The 20,903-nt window shown below is 39.0% G+C and overlaps 2 protein-coding genes across 2 annotated transcripts in view; one reads left to right on the top strand and one right to left on the bottom strand.

The window, feature by feature from the left end:
* The window catches only part of LOC133142326 (A disintegrin and metalloproteinase with thrombospondin motifs 3-like), a 28,618-nt gene extending 17,059 nt beyond the window's left edge, over positions 1-11,559 (top strand). Inside the window, exons 10-22 of the mRNA XM_061263487.1 lie at positions 82-214; positions 671-784; positions 977-1,122; positions 1,442-1,617; positions 2,026-2,159; positions 3,541-3,664; positions 5,111-5,191; positions 5,673-5,836; positions 6,575-6,731; positions 8,447-8,579; positions 9,485-9,692; positions 10,417-10,534; positions 11,196-11,559. Coding sequence (XP_061119471.1) covers positions 82-214; positions 671-784; positions 977-1,122; positions 1,442-1,617; positions 2,026-2,159; positions 3,541-3,664; positions 5,111-5,191; positions 5,673-5,836; positions 6,575-6,731; positions 8,447-8,579; positions 9,485-9,692; positions 10,417-10,534; positions 11,196-11,350 — 1,843 coding nt within the window. The 3' untranslated portion in view covers positions 11,351-11,559. The remainder of the gene's footprint in view (positions 1-81; positions 215-670; positions 785-976; positions 1,123-1,441; positions 1,618-2,025; positions 2,160-3,540; positions 3,665-5,110; positions 5,192-5,672; positions 5,837-6,574; positions 6,732-8,446; positions 8,580-9,484; positions 9,693-10,416; positions 10,535-11,195) is intronic.
* A 4,607-nt stretch (positions 11,560-16,166) lies between these two features.
* Positions 16,167-20,903, bottom strand: part of LOC133142333 (electrogenic sodium bicarbonate cotransporter 1-like) — a 44,137-nt gene continuing 39,400 nt past the window's right edge. Inside the window, exons 24-26 of the mRNA XM_061263496.1 lie at positions 20,503-20,596; positions 19,721-19,800; positions 16,167-18,303 (exon numbers count right to left, since the gene is read on the bottom strand). Of these exons, the coding sequence (XP_061119480.1) occupies positions 19,757-19,800; positions 20,503-20,596 (138 nt within the window). The 3' untranslated portion in view covers positions 16,167-18,303; positions 19,721-19,756. The remainder of the gene's footprint in view (positions 18,304-19,720; positions 19,801-20,502; positions 20,597-20,903) is intronic.

The raw sequence follows: 20,903 nt of genomic DNA on the forward strand, positions 1-20,903 counted from the left end.
GAATAAACATTTTGAAAAATCAATCCTGTATTTATCAAATGGAACTTTATATTTTGCCTTCCGAATGTCCTTCCTTTTTAGCTCCTATGATTGCCTGCTTGATGATCCCTTCAAACATAATTGGCCAGAACTTCCTGTGCTCCCTGGAATGAGCTATTCAATGGATGAGCAGTGTCGCTTTGACTTTGGAGAGGGATACAAACTCTGCACATCTGTAAGTGCTGAAGCACATCCTCATAGCTATTGCAATCATTTCAATACAGTATTGTAATCCATTTTTTTCATTCAAGGTTAAAATAAATGCTCTACAAATGACACTAAAAGCAATGATTTCTTTACCACACAGTTAATCACCATCCGTAAGTTACAGAAATCTTGAGATTGCTCTTGTTCAAAATGGCAGCAACATTCCATCCAGCTGCCTCTAATTTGTTAAGACCTTGAGCGAAACCACATGCAGAAGTTAGTGGGCTTGTAAGCAATAAAAAGAGAAGTAGGCAAACCATTATGCCCAATTCCTCTGAGTTTAGGTTATGACTGTGGACTTCCTCCTGACTGTTGTATTGTTGTATTATATAACCTGGTTCACAGTCTTCTCATCTTTTGGCTTAGGGTTCCAATTCAAACCTACTTTTGCTTCATTCAAGGTCACATGTTTTCCTTCTTTCAGCTTCACTCCGTTGATCCATGCAAGCAGCTGTGGTGTAGTCACCCAGACAACCCCTACTTCTGCAAGACGAAGAAAGGGCCTCCAGTAGATGGGACTGAGTGTGCCCCAGGGAAGGTAAACATGCCATTCTGCCCCCCAACCCCCACACATGCACACACACATGCACACACACACATGTGCACACACACACACACACGCACACGCATGCACACACACACGCATACACACACACACAAATGATTCTCCTCTGTTTGTGTTGTCTCTGTGGCATGTAACATTGCTGAGTTTTTTGTGTGACTGCAATAGTGGTGCTACAAAGGCTACTGCCTGTGGAAGAACATGGACCAGGTCAAGCACGATGGAAGCTGGGGACCCTGGAGCCAGTACAGCTCCTGCTCACGGTCGTGTGCGACTGGGGTGCGGTTCAGAACCCGGCGCTGTGAAGACCCAAAGTAAGCTACCTGCTCAGTCCCTACACTCAGCTGCACTCATTAAAACACAATGCATATCTGAGATTACGGTCTACTCAGTGCAAAGTCTCAATAACATCACACAGAGAGTTAAAAGATTATTTTTAAAGAAAAATGTAGATACTTTGATTATATACTTTGATACACAATATACTTAAATCTACCCTGTCAATAATAAATATTTGATGCATATAACTCTGTTGCATATGTATTTATTAAATAAAGTCGGTACATTATTAGTCATTTTAATTGCTATTATGGATAGCAGTGATGCCATTTTGTTTCTTTGTGTGCTCTCCAGGCCCTCTAATGGAGGCCAGGACTGTCCTGGAGTAAACTCTGAGTTTCAGCTGTGTACACTGCATGAATGCCCAAAGAAATCCCAAGACTTCCGGGCACAGCAGTGTCAGCAGCACAACTCTCACTTTGAGTTCCAGGGCTCCAAGCACCACTGGCTGCCCTATGAGCACCCAGACTGTAAGTCCAGCAGTCCCTGTTCATCTACAGGGGCCACTGAAGGGTGGAACTGTGTTTACCAATCAGTAATGGAGCATGTGACGTACTGTAGGTTTGGATGCTGTGATGTTTGTTTTTTTTATGCTCTTTTCTTATTCTTTGGCTTCCATGTACAGTACATACAGAAGTCAATAAATAGAAAACAGTGTGTGGTGCTTAACTAGAAGATTATGGTATTCTGTCCTCCCTTATGAAGAAGTCTCATGTGATGAGTACACATGTGAACTGAAAACATGTGCGATTACCAAATTGTGAAACATACACATGAAATGCATAACACATATAATTCACATGTGAAATTGGGATTGGGATGAAGGCACATCATTTTTTTTTACATGCTTCAAACTTTTTTCTTTTTTTATTTCCCAGCAAATAAAATCTGTCACCTGTACTGTCAATCAAAAGAAACCAGAAGCGTAGCTTACTTGAAACAAGTGGTCTACGATGGAACACGATGCTCCTACAGAGATCCACACAGCATCTGTGTGCGTGGGGAATGTCTGGTAAGCAAACAACATTTTCTCCTTGTCCAGTGGAGTCACAGGGAACGCACATAATGAAAAGGCTCCTTACATACCTTTAACTCAGACAAGGTATTAAACAAGGTTTTGATGCCGGTGGATCTTCGGTTAGAACTATAGGTGTGCAGGTGTCTTTATCCTTACATGCTATTGCTGGATATATGGACATACTGGCTCCAGAATTATTGGCTCCCTTGGTAAATATGCACAAAGTGCACGAAATGCTATAAACTAAAAATAATAGTTATTGACATAAGCTTTATTTTCCAACATGTTTAGTGTGCTTTATTAATGATTCAGTGGAATCAACCAAAGTCTTGAAAAAAAGAAGAAGAAGAAGATATTTCACCAAAAAATAGGATTCACAATTATTGATTTTGCATCCCGGGTTTAATACTTTGTACAAATACCCCTGGCAAAGATGACAGCCATGAGTCTTTTCCTATCATTTGTGATAATGTTCCATATGTCTTTTTATTATTTTCCTTACAGTGCTTAAGTAGTATTTTGTATAGATTTTTTGTACCCATTACCAGTTCTTTGGTTTTTCACAAGCTGATGGATGACGTTTTGCATACGTGTTACCTCATTTTTATACTCTAGTGAAACAGGAAGTGATGGAATGACACAATATAGTTAATTTATAATGAGATATATATAATAAAATTGTATTGCCAATATGCAAGACAATGGACATGTGAAAATCTAATTACAGGGGAAGTACTTCTGATTAATAAATAAATAAACAAATACACTCAATTGACTAAACAATATCTTTTTACGCTCCCTTTTTTGTTATTTGAAATAGTTTTTTTTTTCATGTTTGCATTTTTTTAACCACTTCCTAAAGCAAAATAATTGCTTTCACAGAATGTAACATGATAAATGATGATAACACATGGTGTGCTTTGAAAACATTTTACACCACACAAAATAATTTTTTGAGAGTGTAGAATTATTCAGCCAATTTAAATGCAGTATGACTAGACTACCAGATTGGGAAAGGCTGATTAATTTTACTAAGACAACACTGAACATCCTGCTCTTTTGGTTGCCATGGGATCTATAATGAACATTCAGAACTGTTCATCATTATAAAACAAATGTAATATGAATAAGGCAATGATAATGCAAAGTAAATAAAAGCAAAACCACTGTCTAAGGGTTTTTCCTGATTCCTATAAGATAAAGGAAGATTACCTCACAAACAAGTAATCTTCTCTTTCTTATCAGATATTGGCAGCTTGCGCAAAAAAGAAAAAAGGACAGAGAGAATATTGATGCCGTGCTGTAGGAATTGTATGCCGTTGAAGAAAGGAATTAATGGCTCGATTTATCTCTGTCCTATTTTCCCTTCATGCAGAAAGTGGGCTGTGACAAAGAAATGGGTTCAAACAAAGTGGAAGATAAGTGCGGGGTGTGTGGAGGGGACAACACTCACTGCAGGACTGTCAAAGGCACATTGACCCGCACTCCTAAGAAAGCCGGTATGCTCCTGTATAGCAAATCTCATACGCAATGCAGAGAAGTACGATGAATTAATTTTACATGAAAGCAACCATGTTTTGCATGTGTAATATTTGAGGTAGAGCTGTTGTTGTAAGCTTTCTATGCTAAGGACAGTTTTGAAGGTTCTCCGTGGTCCTTGTGTATTACATGGGTTGATTTGCGTGTCACTGGAAATATAGTATGTTTTGAAATATATAGTTTTATTCAAAATCAATGGGCTCATTTATGTTGCCAATACATTGCTCAAGATCACATAATGAATGCAACTTGTGGATAGCATGCTCCTGGGTCCTGGGTCTAACCTTTGCTTTACTTTTTTAAAGAAAATGATCAGTATCACTGTGTCTCAATATATCTGTCTCAATGTCAATACTGACTGTCAGTCGCCTGTGGGAACCTGCTGTGTCATTAGCAGTGCTGGTACTAGCCTATTGGTGCCTTCAGCAACTACAGCTTACTTGCACAATTGTAACTGTAATCCTTTGTCTTTTGCTATTTGGCTTCTCCTCTTGCTACTTTCTTCTCTTCCTCAACCTGGCACCAGATGGCTTTGACATCTTAATGTCGATGCAGAATTACATTCAGATTCAGTCGATGCTCTCGAGCCTTGTTTGTGCTAACACCCAAGGTGGTCTATAAGGACAATCACAATTCAAAGGTCAAAGCACAAACAATAAGGCAAATGCGCTCCGAATCCAGAAAAAATGCACATCCAGACAAAAGCTAAAGCAAATACAACAGCAGACACAACAGGCGGCAAGGGAATAATTGTTAATGCGCAGTATGTCTGAAAGAGACCAGTGGCTCTGCCGTGGTGATTTAACAGCTTTGTGACAAAATGAATGCAGGGAATTCACTAGCTGTATTACACTGACTCTGTATTCCATCTAGTCCAATTTGTGAAGTCCTCTGGCTTTTGTCTCAAAACATAGCACAATGCCTTGAGTGGTGTGTTTGAAAATTGGCTGATCACATTCACTGGGTGTGTTTGCGTGATGCATATTCTGGGGGCTATAGCTAAATGAAATGACCTTTATACAATTCTAGTGTTTACCTCATGTGCATGTGGGGTTCCTTTTTTCCCTTCTGTTACTCTGTACAATGTCTTTTGTGATAAGCGTTATACACATTTTTTTTAAAGATGGTGGATAAGATTTGGCCACTGGTCTGTGGCATCATCCACACTTCCTGAATTTAATCGAATAGATGCTGCTCCTGCTCAGCACAGTCATCGTCTCGTGTGATCGCAGCAATCATGAAAATACATTTTTTAAGTTTCTTTCAAATATTTATTCCACGCTGCAGAATTGGAGCCCTCGTCCAGAAGGGGACAAACATATGTATCTAACATTTTAAAAGTGCAATCTAACCTTGGTTTCCTTTCCATGTCTTTCCGGTCACTCATGGTTCAAACATATGAAAAGGTTTCCTGAAGATGTTTATCATCCCATCTGGAGTCAGGCATCTGTCCATCCAGGAGCAGGAAGCTTCTCCTCATATCCTTGGTAAGTGGCATTTCATTTTGAATTTGAATTTCTTTTTTGCATTGTTTCTGTAAATGTGGCTTTTCCTTGATGGCTGTTTAATAGCTAATGGTCTGGATGTTCTAACTGCATTTTACTTGGCTGAAACATAATGAAATATCAGGGAAGTGAGGATTAAGTAAAATGCATTCGAGACCGCAATTCCTCAATCATCACACCGTCAACGCCCTTGTTTTAACGGTGCTCTGAATAACGAATAACAGGTTTTGCCCGTTTTTTTAGCTGTGGACCATTGTGAGCTGGCCCTTTGAAGTCTCTTATGGCCAACTGATGAATTAGGAATTAGTTCCCTGACAGAAACCCAGACCTCACATACATTCATTTGATAAATAGCTGTATCTTCTTGACCATTTTAATAGTCACATCAAGGCTATGTTTTGAATTCTGTTGGCATTGCTCATGTGCATCATACCTGGATCAATTAACAAACTATTGATTACAGCAATCAAGAATCAAGCAACAGGACACTATATTCTCAATGGAAAAGGAGGAGATGTGAGATCAAAGAAATTTATTGATATGGGACTGAAGTGGGATTACATGGTTGAGAACAACATTGAGACTCTACACACGGACGGACCGCTGCCGGATGCCCTCGTTGTTATGGTAACATAATTAAAAACTTTTTAAATTATTCTTATGATACTGCAAATGTTACATTATATGTCATTTGGCTGACGCTTTTATCCAAGTCAACTTACAGTTGATTAGACTAAGCAGGACAATAACACTATCATCCTTGATTTCTATATCACAATGCAGTGCAGTTATTTAGTTATTTAGTCTGTTCATATTGCTGTAAGTATTAAGTTATGGATTTTCTATCTCAGGAAAATAATGTTCCATCATTTCCTGTTTTGATTGACCATTGTTTTATCAAAATGTACTCAAAACTCACAACCAGATTAAAATGAAGACCGAAGTCACAACAAATTACTCAACATCTAAATCCAAATATGAAATTCAACTACATGTACCTTAAAAAAGACAGGTTACTGTCACAAAAGAAATGAATGAAGGGAAATGCCAAACCAAAGCTTGTTACTCTGGAGTTAGCCCTAAGAAACCAAATAAAAAAGTGAAAGTGCAGAGCAATTTATTCTAATCTAAATTTTTGTCAGTGTGAATAAATCAGATTTTTTGGGTTTCTGGAGCTAAAATTCCAGGCACCTAATTAGTAGATAAAAGAGTCACACTCATGGTGATTATGGACACTCGTTAAGCAAGAAGGCACATTTCCCCTGGTCTCAACTGGTAAACTAATCAATGACCGATAAATGCAAGCTTACTTCATTCTGCTATACCAAACTAAATTTTTGTCATTTTCCCCTTTCTTCCCTCAAGATTATACCTCAGGAGATGGGAAAAAAGTCTACTTTGATGTTTAAATACATCGTACATGAAGACTCTGTGCCAATCAATAATAACAATGTTATTCAGGAAGAAACTTACAAGTGGGCTCTGAACAATTGGTCACCGTGTTCCAGGCCCTGTGCTGGAGGTACAGTAATGCACTGCCATGCCACTACATCAATCACATCTGGATAACATTGTCAACCTGAAATGCCAGACCATGCGGAGAAGTACACAACATGGGATAGTTGTTTTTTTCTTGCATTGACCTCCATTGTCAACAGAACGGTTCAATTAGAATTTGAGGGTATCCATTCATTGAAATGTTTCAGGCAGGCATCAGGCAGGAAATTAATCAGCCCTAATGCTAACTGCCTGCTCTCCATCAAGGTGTATCAGCACAGACTGTTATGTTCCTGTGTTCTGTGTGTTAGTGTATCATTATTTAGTATTATTTATTCTTGTAATTTATTATTTTTCATATTCATGTCTGGTGTTCTGTTTATATTTGTTAGACTTTGCACTCGTCTTCCCCTGTGATGTCTGAGTCTGAATGTTTTCTAGCCCAGTCACTCCCTTGTCTGCGTGCCCCACTATTCGGGTGTTGACGGTAGTTCCGGGGTTCAGTCTTCCTTCCAATCTTACATTCCTTACTTCCTGCTTTCTCTCCATTTCATGTTTGTACATAGCACTAATATACTAATCCCAACTAACATAGAATTTGTACAGTACTAATTATACTAACACACTAATATGTTTTTCAAACTAACAAACTAACATTCACTAGTTTTGGGTATTTGTAATTTAAATCACTTAACTAACTTACTAACGAATCTCCAGTTTCAATTCTGTTCTGTAACTCCGCCTCCCTATTCTATCACTGATAACTTGCTTAGTTTCAGCGAAGTATTCACACCTGTCTCTCTAGCTCTGCATCTCCTGATTCTCTGCAATTGTCTACTCTCTAGTCCGGAGCCGTTTGTATTACATGTGTGTCATTGTGAATCCAGTCCGCGTTTTTGTTTCCCCCTCGTTATTGTCCTATTACCCTTTCATGTGTCTCACCTGATGTTTATTTGTTAGACCACCCTCACTCCCATGCCCCGCCTAGTTTGTCTCATTCCCCTGTGTATTTATACCTGTCCTTTTCAGTTGCACGCTGCTAGTTTTTCTTGTCCTGTTTCTGTTCCCGAGCCCTTGATGCCGTCCCCCAGTTCTAGCCTCCTTGTTGCCTTGCCCTTGCCCTTGCCCTTGCCCTTGCCCTTGCCCTTGCCCTTGCCCTTGCCCTTGCCCTTGTTCCTGAGTCCTTGCCCTAGTTTATTTGGTTTTCTGGTTTTGACCCCTGCCTGCTTCCCTGGACTCTTTGCTTTTTGGATTTTTGTACCTCTGCCTTTTTGGACAGACCCCCTGGTTTTGACCCTGGCATGTTTTTCGACTCTGCTCTGTCTGCCCCTTTTGATATTAAAACCTGCCATTTTTCTGCACCCCTGTCTGCTACTGGTTCCTCTGTTCCCCCCGGCATAACACAGACACACAGATTTGACAACAGGTACATCCCTGCATATGTCTACTGTACTTTAAACAACATGTACTCACCACTGGGCATATTGCTACCACGCTCAGTGTAATACATGATCAGTCTGTGAAGAATGACATTCAGGTGTCATCCTAGGTAGCCAGGTTATGTATTTAGCATTTACTTGGTAGCTAGAAACTAGTGCAAGAAAATTTGATGGTTCTTTAATTACAAAAAAGGGCTGAATTTTTCAGAGGAAGTCTCTGTTCATCTAGCTCACCAGCAATGGTAAAGAGTATGGTGAAAATCCTGTTAATGTACCTCATTGCACGAATGCTCTCTTTCAGGAGTCCAGTACACTAAATATGGATGCCGCAAAAATGGTGATGACAGGATGGTTGCACATAATTACTGTGATGAGAGCAATAAGCCCAAGCCAATCCATCGTGCTTGCAATCTCCAGGATTGTCCCCATCCACAGTAAGCTGTCATTTTTTATTATCCCATAAAATCATTTCATGAAGAAAGAATAAAATCTCTCATATGAAGCACTATTGTGTCACTTTTGATAATTATTACAGTTTACGACTGTAAACCCCCAATTTAACTGACATATAAAACACTTCACTAAATGTATTAAATATTTATCTAAATATTTGACTGAATGTATTGAACATTTAGCCAAATGTTCAAACCATTTAGAACATGTATGAAATATTTAGGTAAATGGATTACATATTTACTAAATACTGTATATAAACATTTAAATCAATAATGTAGCCTAATATTTAACTAAAAAACAATGTACTAAATATTTACTAAATGCATTAAACATTTAGCTACTGTATAAAACAACTAGCTCAATATAGAATGTTTTGTACATTTATGTCTGTTTATGCATTCAGTTTTAAATTTAGGTAAATGCTAATATTCCCTACATTAAGCTCTGTTTTATACATTTTGTTAAATATTGAGCAAAATATTTTGTATGTATTTAGCTAAATGTTTTGTATATTTTGTTAGATATTTTCTTAACGGTTTCACACATTTTAGAATTTATTTAGATAACTATCTAAATGTTTCATACATTTAGTAAATATTCCATACATGTAGCTAAATGTTGTATATATTTAGGTGATTATGTAATGTTTCACACTTTTTTGTATATATTTAGATAAATAATTTTAATATTTAGTTAAATATCCATACATTTAGTTAAGTGGTTACATTTGCCTAGATGGTAAAAACAACTAAATATTAAAACATTGAACCTATATAATTTTGGCATACCACATTTAAAAATGTATTGAAAAAATTATGAATGTAGGAAACTTGTTCAGCTTTGGACAGTTTGGAGAGACTACGTGGTTTTTTTTCCCCTCCAGGTGGAGAGTAGAAGAATGGGAGCCTTGCACAAAAACCTGTGGAATTTGGGGGTATCAGACCCGTACCATTCGCTGTGTACAGACCTTCCACGATGACACCACCCGCTTCATTCACAGCAACTACTGTGGCACAGACAAGCCAGCCACCCAGAGGCCATGCAACAGGCTCCCCTGCCCCACACAGTGGGTAACTGCAGCCTGGTCGCAGGTACATGTCCATTTCACTTTGACTCAAACGTACAAGAACAAACCTTTCATGTTCTGTTCAACTTGGAGAACGCAGCTTGTTGAATCATATGCTGGGAGTTAAAGCCCAAAGGTGAAAATACTCACTGGGTAAAATCAGCAAAAAATAAATGAACACATTTAAGAAAATATATACATTGTAACATTGCCATTGCAGTTCATGATTTTTGACTTTATGTATTTATGTGTGAGAGAGCACTTCCTTATCAAAGTGCAAGCATACAAGTATATTTTTATACATATTTATTTCATGGTATTGCATTATTATGCATATAAGCGTTCGTTATTGCTACTATAAATACAGCATTTATAGATTTGAGGGAATACCATATTAATGTTTCCATAAATAGAGTGGATCCACTGTAGTTCATTTGAGGGTTTGGTTGGACCAGTGAGGTTATGTTGAGGAGTTGGGTATTGTCTCATGCTGTTTTGCAGTGCTCCATGTCCTGCCGGGAGGGTTTGATTGGACCAGTGAGGTTATGTTGAGGAGTTGGGTATTGTCTCATGCTGTTTTGCAGTGCTCCCTGTATGTGGGGAGAGTTTGATTGGACCAGTGAGGTTATGTTGAGGAGTTGGGTATTGTCTCATGCTGTTTTGCAGTGCTCCATGTCCTGCCGGGAGGGTTTGATTGGACCAGTGAGGTTATGTTGAGGAGTTGGGTATTGTCTCATGCTGTTTTGCAGTGCTCTGTGACCTGCGGGGAGGGTTTGCAGCACAGACTGGTGACATGCCGCACTGGTGACCAATGTTATGGTGCCACACCTGAGGCTACAAGACCCTGCGTGCGTAGCCCCTGCCGAGGTTAGTGAAAATAGGTTCATCCTCTCTCCATATGGTGGGTCATTCTATGAAGGAGAGTGCAGCTTACTTTAACACCTCAGCTGCTGCACGTATGTTACATTTACATAGAGATGTGTTAAAAGCACCATTAGCTCATGCTTACTCCAGAAGATGTGTCCTGCATCCTCATGCATTGACTTGAAGCCATGTTTATGTTCTTTGGGATCGGGACATTTGCAAATGGGACATCTCTGTAGACCAAAAATCTTTCCACAGCTGTCCATCGGTAAAAGCCCAGCTCCCAGGTGTAATCAAGGAAACTGAACATGTAATCTTAATGGAAGGAAATTAAATTGTTCATAATCTTAATGGAAGGAAATAAAATTGTTCATAATCTTAATGGGAAGAGCTATGGTGGAGCAGGTGATCCCACAGAGCAGTTTATCCTCACAGTCTTTAAAGTCAGTGGCAATTATGAGAAAGCAGCCCATTTCTACTACAAGACTGCAAAATTGTATAATATGGGCAGTTCATAAGGCACATATGAGGAGATGGTGCTGTGAGCGTATCCATATAAACTGCATACTTTTAAACCCATCAGCAGGCTTCTCATCTCCTCAGGCCTCGGCCCCTAGATTGCAGCTTGGGAGTGCTCTGATCAGGCATTTGATGTTTCTTTCAGGTGAACCTTGTGTCAAGGATAGGTCCGTATTCTGCCAGATGGAGGCGCTGGGTCGATACTGCTCCATCCCAGCCTACAGCAAGCTCTGTTGCGTATCCTGTGGCAAGCAACACGGGACTTTCCCTGCCCTTCCATCTGTTGCTGATGGGGGTTAAGGAATTCAGTTCAGATACTGGTCAGCCCACGCTTCAGTTGAGTTGGAATTATCGTACCCCTTCATTGGCAGCTCATGAAGATCGCCCCCTCAAAGCCTCAAAACAGCTACATTAGCAGAGGAAACCTTTTCAGCCTGCTGTATGTCCACTGCCAGCTTCATCTCCGAAGATGAAGCACATTACGGCCAGTGCGAATGTAGGTCCTTTGAATTTGTATAGTCACATTACGAGATCGATTGCTGTCCATGCAGCTGTAGAGGCAGAGGGCAGAGCAGTTTGGGGCCAGTTCAAGGCCTATGGCATTCTCCACGGCAGAGCAATTAATGCAGCCCGTCCTCATTGTTGTGCAGATATTAAATTCTTTCCTGCATCTGTGACTTCAGATGGTCATTGTCATTGAGGAAAAAGTGCTGGTTCACTTTTGTTGACGAAGACTCATTGTGTAGTTCTGCAGATACAGAACAAATTATATTCCCACTGTTCAGTAATAAATAAAGCTGAAATATATGTTCAGAAAGAGTAGGGGGACAAGTTGGTTAGTCAAGATTTGTACTGTATATTTGGAGCTACCATTTGTTACGATGGTGGCCTTTCAATAATGGTTCTAGTTATATAGAATTACAAGATTATTTTATATACTGATTCTCACCTGGTTTTTTGTTCATTATTTGATATTTATAATCCTGTTTGTAAATAATGAATATGTCACATATCAATATTACTTTTTTAAATCCATATATTTGGGACTTTGCAAGAAGAATAAAAAATAAAAAAATGTTTAGTGTTCTGTTTTCTGATGTTTTTTTCAACATGACACAAGTATCTCGCTACCCAAGCAGTCTTCTTTAAAAGTTAAACCAATGCAACTGTTGTATGATAATAAAGAACGGCTCATTCTGGGGTTTTTTGTTTAGTTTTCCTTCATAGGCACTCCATTCATTTCCTACGTAAATGCCGGACTCACCATGTTCCCAACACCAAGTTAGCTCGCTATGTTCCAAACAGTGCAACTTTCATGACAAAAAAAATACATATATATATATATATACTGCCAGATCAGCTTTGGTTTTTGTGTGTTTGTCTAAAGTCTAATTTCTCCAGTTTTCATAAAAATTGGTACGAGTCGCATATGCGATCATACCAAGCCGGGCAATCTTGGCTTTGGCAGGACCGGGAATCAACTCCCGGTGTGCAGCTGTAACGGACTGATTCCTGCATTATCTTAGGCGTGCGCCACCACGGCTCCATTATACCTTTATTTCTGAGAGTGTATAATAATCTGTCAACGATTGCTCATTATTCATTTTTAAATGGGTTGTCATTCAACCAACTAAAAATGTTAGTATAGATCATTTTGATTTGAACAATATTTTTGGCATATTATACAAAGACATTAGAGACCAAACTACACATACAGTATACTGAAAGTTCAGTAATGCAACTGAATACTTTGGACAAAAGCCCATCCCCACAAGGGATCTCCAGCTTTAAAATGACAGGTGGATCAGAGTGGGTTAAAATGGGGATTTTCAGGTAATGCTTTGCGAAGGGGAACATTTGACTAGAACATAATGGCAGGATTAAAGCAATTAAAAGATTATCGTTTACCACAAAGGAAGTATACCTTTTCACAATATATCATTACTATTCAGACCTCTGTCCAGAGATATGCATTTTGTTAGTCCAAAAACAACACTTATTCATGTAATTCATGTAATACTATATATATGCTGCAGTTTAATGTGAAGAGAGACATCTATAGACAAAATCAGCATGACTGCAAAGGCTGAAAAATATGAAATGCAGGGTAGTTTACAAACCAGAGGTGGAAAATCGAGCTTCAGAAAGTAAATGTCAACCAGGAGGTAGAACTAATCTGAGAATCAGCTGGTTGGAGTTCCCGAGTGAAAGAAACACAAGACAGTGCGTTTGCCTTCTGGCCCCTGGTCTTTCCACCTCGAATCCAACCACATTTAATTCTGTGTGTGATCACTAGATGGCGATCTTGTACCAGATGTATATTTAAATAGAAAAGGCCGTACATAGAGCAGGGCTGCCCAACCCTCTTCCTGGAGATCAGTGGTCCTGTAGCTTTCCAACCCTAACAAGGCACACCTTATCGAACAGCTACAGAACTCAGCAAGCTGCTAATTAGGAGAATCAGGTGTGCAATTTACGGTTAGGGTTGAAATGAAAGCCGACAGGATGGTAGACCTCCAGGAACAGGGTTGGGCAGCCAAGAGTATATACTACACAGCCGTGTGGCCATAAAATTTAACCCTTTAGGTTTCATAGATTCCAAACTGTCAGCATGTAATTACATTTGGGCAGAGCCTTGACCAATTAATTTTTCCTCCCATATTTTTCCTCCCAGACGGCCAAGAATCTTGGGGTGACTCTTGATAACCGCCTCACCCTGGCTCCACATGTATCCTCCACTGCCAGAACCTGCAGGTTCCTCCTCTACAATATACGGCGTATCCGTCATCTCCTTACGGAGAAAGCCACCCAGCTCCTAGTCCAGGCACTCGTCATTTCCTGCCTGGATTACGGCAACTCCCTCCTAGCTGGTCACCCAGCTTGTGCCATCAAGCCCCTCCAGCTGGTCCAGAATGCTGCAGCCCGCCTGATCACCAGTCAGCCCAGGTCAGCTCATGTCACCCCACTCCTCATTGGCCTCCACTGGCTTCCTATTGCTGCACTCATCTGCTTCAAGGCCCTAGTGTTGGCATTTCAGGCTGCTAAGGGGACTGCCCCACCTTACATCCAATCCTTAATCACTCCCTACTCCCCCAGTCTGCCAGCTCTGGTCGCCTTATGGTTCCCTCACTACGAGCACCTGGCAGTCGAGCTGCACGTTCACGCCGGTCTTCCGTTCTGGTTCCTCAGTGGTGAAATGATTGCCTACCACTGTCAGGACAGCACAATCCCTCCCCCTATTTCGAGACAGACTAAAAACACACCTTTGCAAACTGTACCTTAGTCCTCTGTCATTCTGACCAAATGACCATGTACAATATTTCAGACCCTTTCTACCCCAAACCATAAAAAAAGAAGCCATTTGTTGTCTGTCAATTTTGTTCTTTGGGCAGTCATGTCTTTGCTTCAGTTTCTGAATGTTGTTGGTTGGGAGAAAGTGGAAAAGGGAAGCACACTGACTTCAAACTGTACCTTAGTCCACCCTCCGGATCCCCCCCCCTTTCCGATATCCCTCTTGTCTAACCCCAAAAACTTGCACTTACTATGACTGTATTTTTGGTTTAGAACAGCACTTCATGTGTATTTTACGAGTTATGGATGTGATGCTCGAACTTGTGGAAGAACCTATGCACTTGTAAATCGCTTTGGATTAAAAGCATCTGCCAAATGACTAAAATGTAAATGTAAATTAGAAACGTACGGAATGCTAGGCTTGTACAACTGTACTCCACAAAAAGCCCACAGATAGCAATTATAACAAAGGCACCTGTAACAATGAATCCAACATATTCCGGTGGCATCTGTGGGAAAGCTCAGAGATCAAAGGGAAGTCTAATCTTTGGCAATTAACTGTCTTTGCCTGCACACATTGATGTGAGCACATCACCATAAAATTGAGGCTATTCCCATGATATGATTTAGGCTGTCTTGTTATGAGTGGAAGGTATGCAGTGTTCATCAGCCCTCATCTTTGCTCCTTGCTTTAATGCCATTATGGGAAGCCATTTTATAATCCTGTCTTAGTACACACACGTCAACCGCTGGCACACACAACACTTGACCCCCTAATCCAAGTTATTAATGATGCATGGTGGCACTCTGGTGACGGTGGATGAAAATTAGTTGAGTTAATATGCATCAAGTGCTCCATTCCTCTTGTTCAATACATTTTCCCCCTCAATCTTCCAAATGAGCCAAATGTATAATATCAATATAATACTCATCTTTGAGTGCAAACCCCACATAGGCATTTGAAGGGAGAGAAAATGAGAAACCAAAAGAATATTCTTGGAACACCAAAAGAATAGACTAGAATACACAGTACAAGGTTTAGTGTGAAATCAACTCTTACAGAGTTTATGCGAGCTTATCAACAGTTTAATTAAGAAAGGACATTTTACTATGGCTTAAACTTTACTAGTGCGCAAGCTAAAGAGGAGGGAAAGTGGAACGGTCTTCATTGACAAGCAAGTGCCGCAGAAAATGCCAGAACACGAAATGGCCAATCCTCAAGCACGTCTGGCCCAATGTAAGGAATAATGTAGTCAATACACTGTACAGCAGAATAAAAACATGACATTTTATATTATTCAGAGGTATTGATCCCATTTATAATCCCATTTAAAATGACCTATTTATGTACTACAACTGATTTGTGAAATAAATAACCACGCTGCGAATCAAATGCAATCAATTTCCAGGAGCACCTTGACTCCTCCACCCCACATCTGAATATACCCATGTTCCATGCACTGTAATTACGAGGAACAAAAAACACATTTCAAAGTTGGAAGAGGCCTGTACTAGCGCAGGCTGGCTGTAAGCAGAATGAAAGGCATGTACAGTGCATAGAAATACAAGAACAGGATGCACTAGTCGGCAGTCATCTTTCTTAATCATTAAACACTGAACCTATGGGACTATGGCACTGCTCAGTCAGGTTTACAAAAAGTATTTGAAAGTCAGATTTACTTTGAATAATGGGTTTCAGCACATAAAACTACTGATGATTTGACTACAGTTTGCTTTTGCAAATGAATTTGTAGTTTGTTCAACTGGAAGATTTGATGTTATACTTCAGTTCAATGAAATAACATTTTTTTTTAAAAGCAAAGAGTTCCTTGGACCATTTATTAATATATGCATGTTTAAAATACAAATGCTAAAATACATCATCTTGCCTACATTGGCAAAGGTACCAACATTAATATAACAATTCTACGCATCAAAATATGCCCAGGAAATTGATGTACTTACTGCATTTGTTTATCTTCTACAATTCTTTCCAAATACGATTTAAATTATGTATATAGATAACTTCATTCTCAAAATACAGTTTGCTTGTGGAAGCAAGTGAAGTAACAGCTAAGACAATTGCATATAATACTCCAGCCTTCTGAACGAGAACTGCATGAAACCTGGAGAAGAACAGACTGAACACTTAGGATTCATATTAAGACATACAGACAGCTTTTTTTTGTCCCCCGGGACAAATATTCAGTAGTGGAAGACTTTCAATAATTTGAATTGCTATATACTGAATTGCTATATAAAATATACTTCCTAATAAGGCAACTCTTCTTGATGTACACAAAATATGCTTACATAACATCTAATCTGCAATGCTTCACTTACACCTTTCTAGGTATTAAAAACTTGACAAACTGTCTCAACTAAATCCAAGACTGAGCTGATAAATACAATTATATATTAACATTTCTGAAAGTTTGTGTCAACCATTGTGCAGGCATGATTTAATGTACTTCAAGTCAAGTTTTACCATTATGAATTTAAATTACAGCATTTTGAATTGAAACAAATACCAATGCCTCAAAATAAAGTTGTTTCCTCCATTGGTATGGATTTTGCATATGTAAAAAAATAAAAAATAAAATAAAAATCAAGACTGAATTGAACTACATTTAACAAAACCCATTTTAAACATATTGGATCAATGCTACAACTGGATAAAATGCTTAAGCCACTTAGGTAAAGAACATTACATAGTCCAAGAAAATCCATCTGCCCAAGTAGATTTGACGCATCGCATCCACATTTGGGCGGAGAGTTCAACAATCGGTCTGGTGGTATGCTTAATATTTCATAAAATCAACGTTTAAATTGTTCTTCACAGTTTGCCAACTTTATGTATTGAAATGTTTGTAAATCCAATGAAATTATACCAGATTAGCTCAAATTAAGACAAACTGAATAGCCCTTTATATATGCATCAAATCTTGCAAATGGATTTTCATATATACAGTAAATATTAAATTATAGGATTTCAGGTCTTCACAACATAACATCATTTGAAAGTTCTACCATCTTTCTCACAGCACAGTTAATGGTGGAATAACCTTTGTAGACCATAATTGCTTGCGTTTCACACCTAATACTGAATGCTGTTTGTGAACTCTGCACCAAAATCAATGATTTGAGTACTGATATAAAATTTCCAATTTAGGCCCAAAATATTGTCATTACTAAACCTTAACTGTATTAAAACATAGACAAGTATCAGCCACAAACAATGCCTGTTCATGTATTGCATTATCTCCAATAGTACAGAACACAATGAAAAATGTTGTGCCCTTAACATAAACAAAAACATACAAATTGTGTACATATATATAAAATGTCTCATCTAAAAATCAAGAGGTAGAGCTACAAAATTAAAGTTAAATTGGATAATTGATTATACAGTTTAAAAAAAGAGCATATCAGGCCATAAACCAATTGCCATACAGTATGTATTGAAGGTTAAAATCATCACACTCCAGTAGAAAATGCCTGAGACATTGCAAAAGAAACTGAAGTACTTGTGAGTGACAGTATCATCCATGCCCGAGTGGCTACACAGAGAAAGAAAGACATTTTCACATTTCCACTTGGTGTACATGAGTCATGGTATCTTCTGAAGAAGCCAAAAAGTATGTCCAAATGTTGTTCTGTTGACGGCAAGTTTGCTCTCATCAGGACAGCAGCAGCGAGGGGATAAAGTCCTTCATTGTTCCCTCTGATTCAGGTTTGTCTGCATTTTGTGATAGAGATTCCTTCCATTGTTAAGCAGGAATGAGGAAAAAAAGGGAGAGATGGTTATGGGCAGGTGGCTTTTGGTTGTGCAAGGTCTTCTTCAGTTCAGTAGGACAACTAAGAAATGTCTGGGTCCCTCTGCCTCTCCCGAAAAAAATCAATTTTCCTGCTCCAGGTCAATCGTAGTCTGAGGCACAGCTTTCCCTGGATGTCTCTCAAGACTGAAAGAGACAGAGACAGAGATGTTCAGTTTTCTGGCTTTAATTGGCTTAATAAGCTTGAAATCAGGAATTGCTGAAAGAATGTCCATTCACCATTTACTTAATTTATACAAATTACTGATTCGGAATGTCAATTGTAATTCAGGATCACATTTACTCATATGGACATACCATTCCAGAAGCAAAGACGCAAACATGAAATGCATGAAGACCCACACGTACAGTACAGTTGAGGCTAATTCTTTGTGCATAATTGGCATAATGATCAGGCATAGACAAACGTTTTCTTAGTTACAGGTTTAAAGACACCCAAGGCCTGATGACAGCACTTGCAATTGGCTTACCTTGAAGCCAGCCTGTCCTTGGCTATATTGAGTAAGAGGCTTATTACAGACGATGCAGTACAGCCATGGAATATTTAAAAAGCCATACAAACATTTTTTTCTAATGCTCTATTTTCACATCAAAATACCCTCTTTACCATTTCCTGCAGCAAGTGGAAAAGTCTGCATCAGCAAGGAATATTAAAGTGCTTTAGGAACGTTTTAAAACGTGTTCAATTGTGCTTATTGTGTTTACAGATACTAGAGGGGTTGAACTTTTTAATCTATGCAAGTATTTTTAACATTCATTTTTAATGCTAAATACAGCATGGTACACCTTTGAAAGGTTAAATTAATCAAAATAGTTACAACAGTGATACCCTTTTCACCTCTCTCCAGATTTTAAACATTGAGTTCATGATCATAATTTGATACTGTTCCTACCTTGTGCATATTTACACAATGAAGCAGCACTGCACACAGGAGCAAAGCCCTTAGGGTTTTTTCTTAAATAAATATCATCTATCCTTTTTTGGCAAGACACTGTCATTCTAGCCAATTTTTTTTATATCATCTTGATTACAATGATTACAATTTCAAGCATTTGCAATGTCAATACACTATAATTAACCCTTTAGTCCCAAGAGTGCTATATGGCACTCAAGTCTAACCACCGTAAAATCCCAAATACCTTTTCAACCAATCAAAAAGACTGCTATACTATCGTTTTTTCAACCAAAGCTGGGGGATTTGGGTGGAACCGCTTCATATAGGGCTTGGGACTGAAAGGGCTCATTGCAAACATCTTATCAAATTAATATGACCATGTACAATATTTCAGACCCTTTCTACCTCAAACCATAAAAATAGAAGTAATTAGTTGTCTGTCCATTTTGTCAGTCATGTCTTTGCTTCAGTTTCTGCTCTTAAAATGTTGTTGGTTTGGAGGAAGTGGAAAAGGGCAGCGCACAGACTTTGTGCGTTTGGTCTGTGCTCGTGGCATGCCCCTGACCGCTTTATGGCCCTGGTCTGTAGCACGTGTGAGCAGATGGCAGCAGTGTCAAGACAGCCAGGACCAATGTGGAGGGCCTTACCTAGTCACAGTACCAGCCTGGAGACGGTTTGGCCGCTCAGCAGGAAGTGTGCTGGTCAAAGTAGGATGGCGGCGTATCCCCTGTAAAAACAGAACGTATAACGTATACCTGTGATCACATATACATAATATCCACAGCCTTGCACATACAGCATGCCAAAGGAACTACTAGGATTTGTAAAAAATCTGGAACAGACACCCTCTACTTTTCAAATAAATTGGTTATTTTTTGTGGGAATTAAATTTACATGAAAATGGCACCGCAGGTTACAGACAATACCAAGACCAGACTTTGAGAAGGTAACAGCCAGTGATAACTGCAGGAGATCAGAGGAGCTCTCTCCAAGTTTATGGCTAGTGAACCAAATGATTTTGGGGATTATCAGAAGAAAATGGTTTCCACAATGTGGACATGGATATATATATTACAGCACCGTGCATATATTAACACACTGCAGTAAGACAGCAAAGTTATTGTGTAGTCCACAAGTGTCATCAGGCATGACATTGCATGCAAGACACATTTGGTGATAAAGTCCTCTCCGTGTGTTTATAAAACTCATCCCATCAATTAATGATTCAAGAATTAGTCTGTATTTAAAAGGCATTTCTTGGGAGTAAATGCAAATAGTAGCCATCACACAGTGACATGCATCCTCAAGAGAAAGGTTGAGAGGAAATTAAGAATCAGGTGCTTTTTACTAGGGAACAGATATTGTTGGACAGGGCCTGAATTCCAGCGTTAGTTTATCAATGAAAAGATTATGGGTTCGCTCTACTCACTGGAAGAGGTTTTACTGCCTAAGAACGGCTCCTGTTCCATCATGTCCATGGGGATTTTAATACTGGGAATAGTTCCGTGGTAGGGAAAGCCCGTCTGTGGAGTAATAGAGAGGTTTGAAGAGGTCAGTGCCAGCACACAGATTCCACATTATTGATCAGCTTTGTATTTTGCATCAGCACAAGCATCACACAAGGGTGTAAGAAATAAGATTCTCTATTCCAGGAATGTGTTACATTCTACCTACCTACTAAACTGCCTTTAAGACTAGCCATTATGTTAGCTGAGTTAGTACAAGTGAATAACTGACACTAAAACGCAAAGATAATAATGATCACAATTATTGTGTAGAATGTACTGTATATGGACATACTTGTGTCCTCAACAAAATTCTCCTTAATAA

This window comes from Conger conger, chromosome 12 (assembly GCF_963514075.1).
Source record: "Conger conger chromosome 12, fConCon1.1, whole genome shotgun sequence".
Lineage (NCBI taxonomy): Eukaryota > Metazoa > Chordata > Actinopteri > Anguilliformes > Congridae > Conger > Conger conger.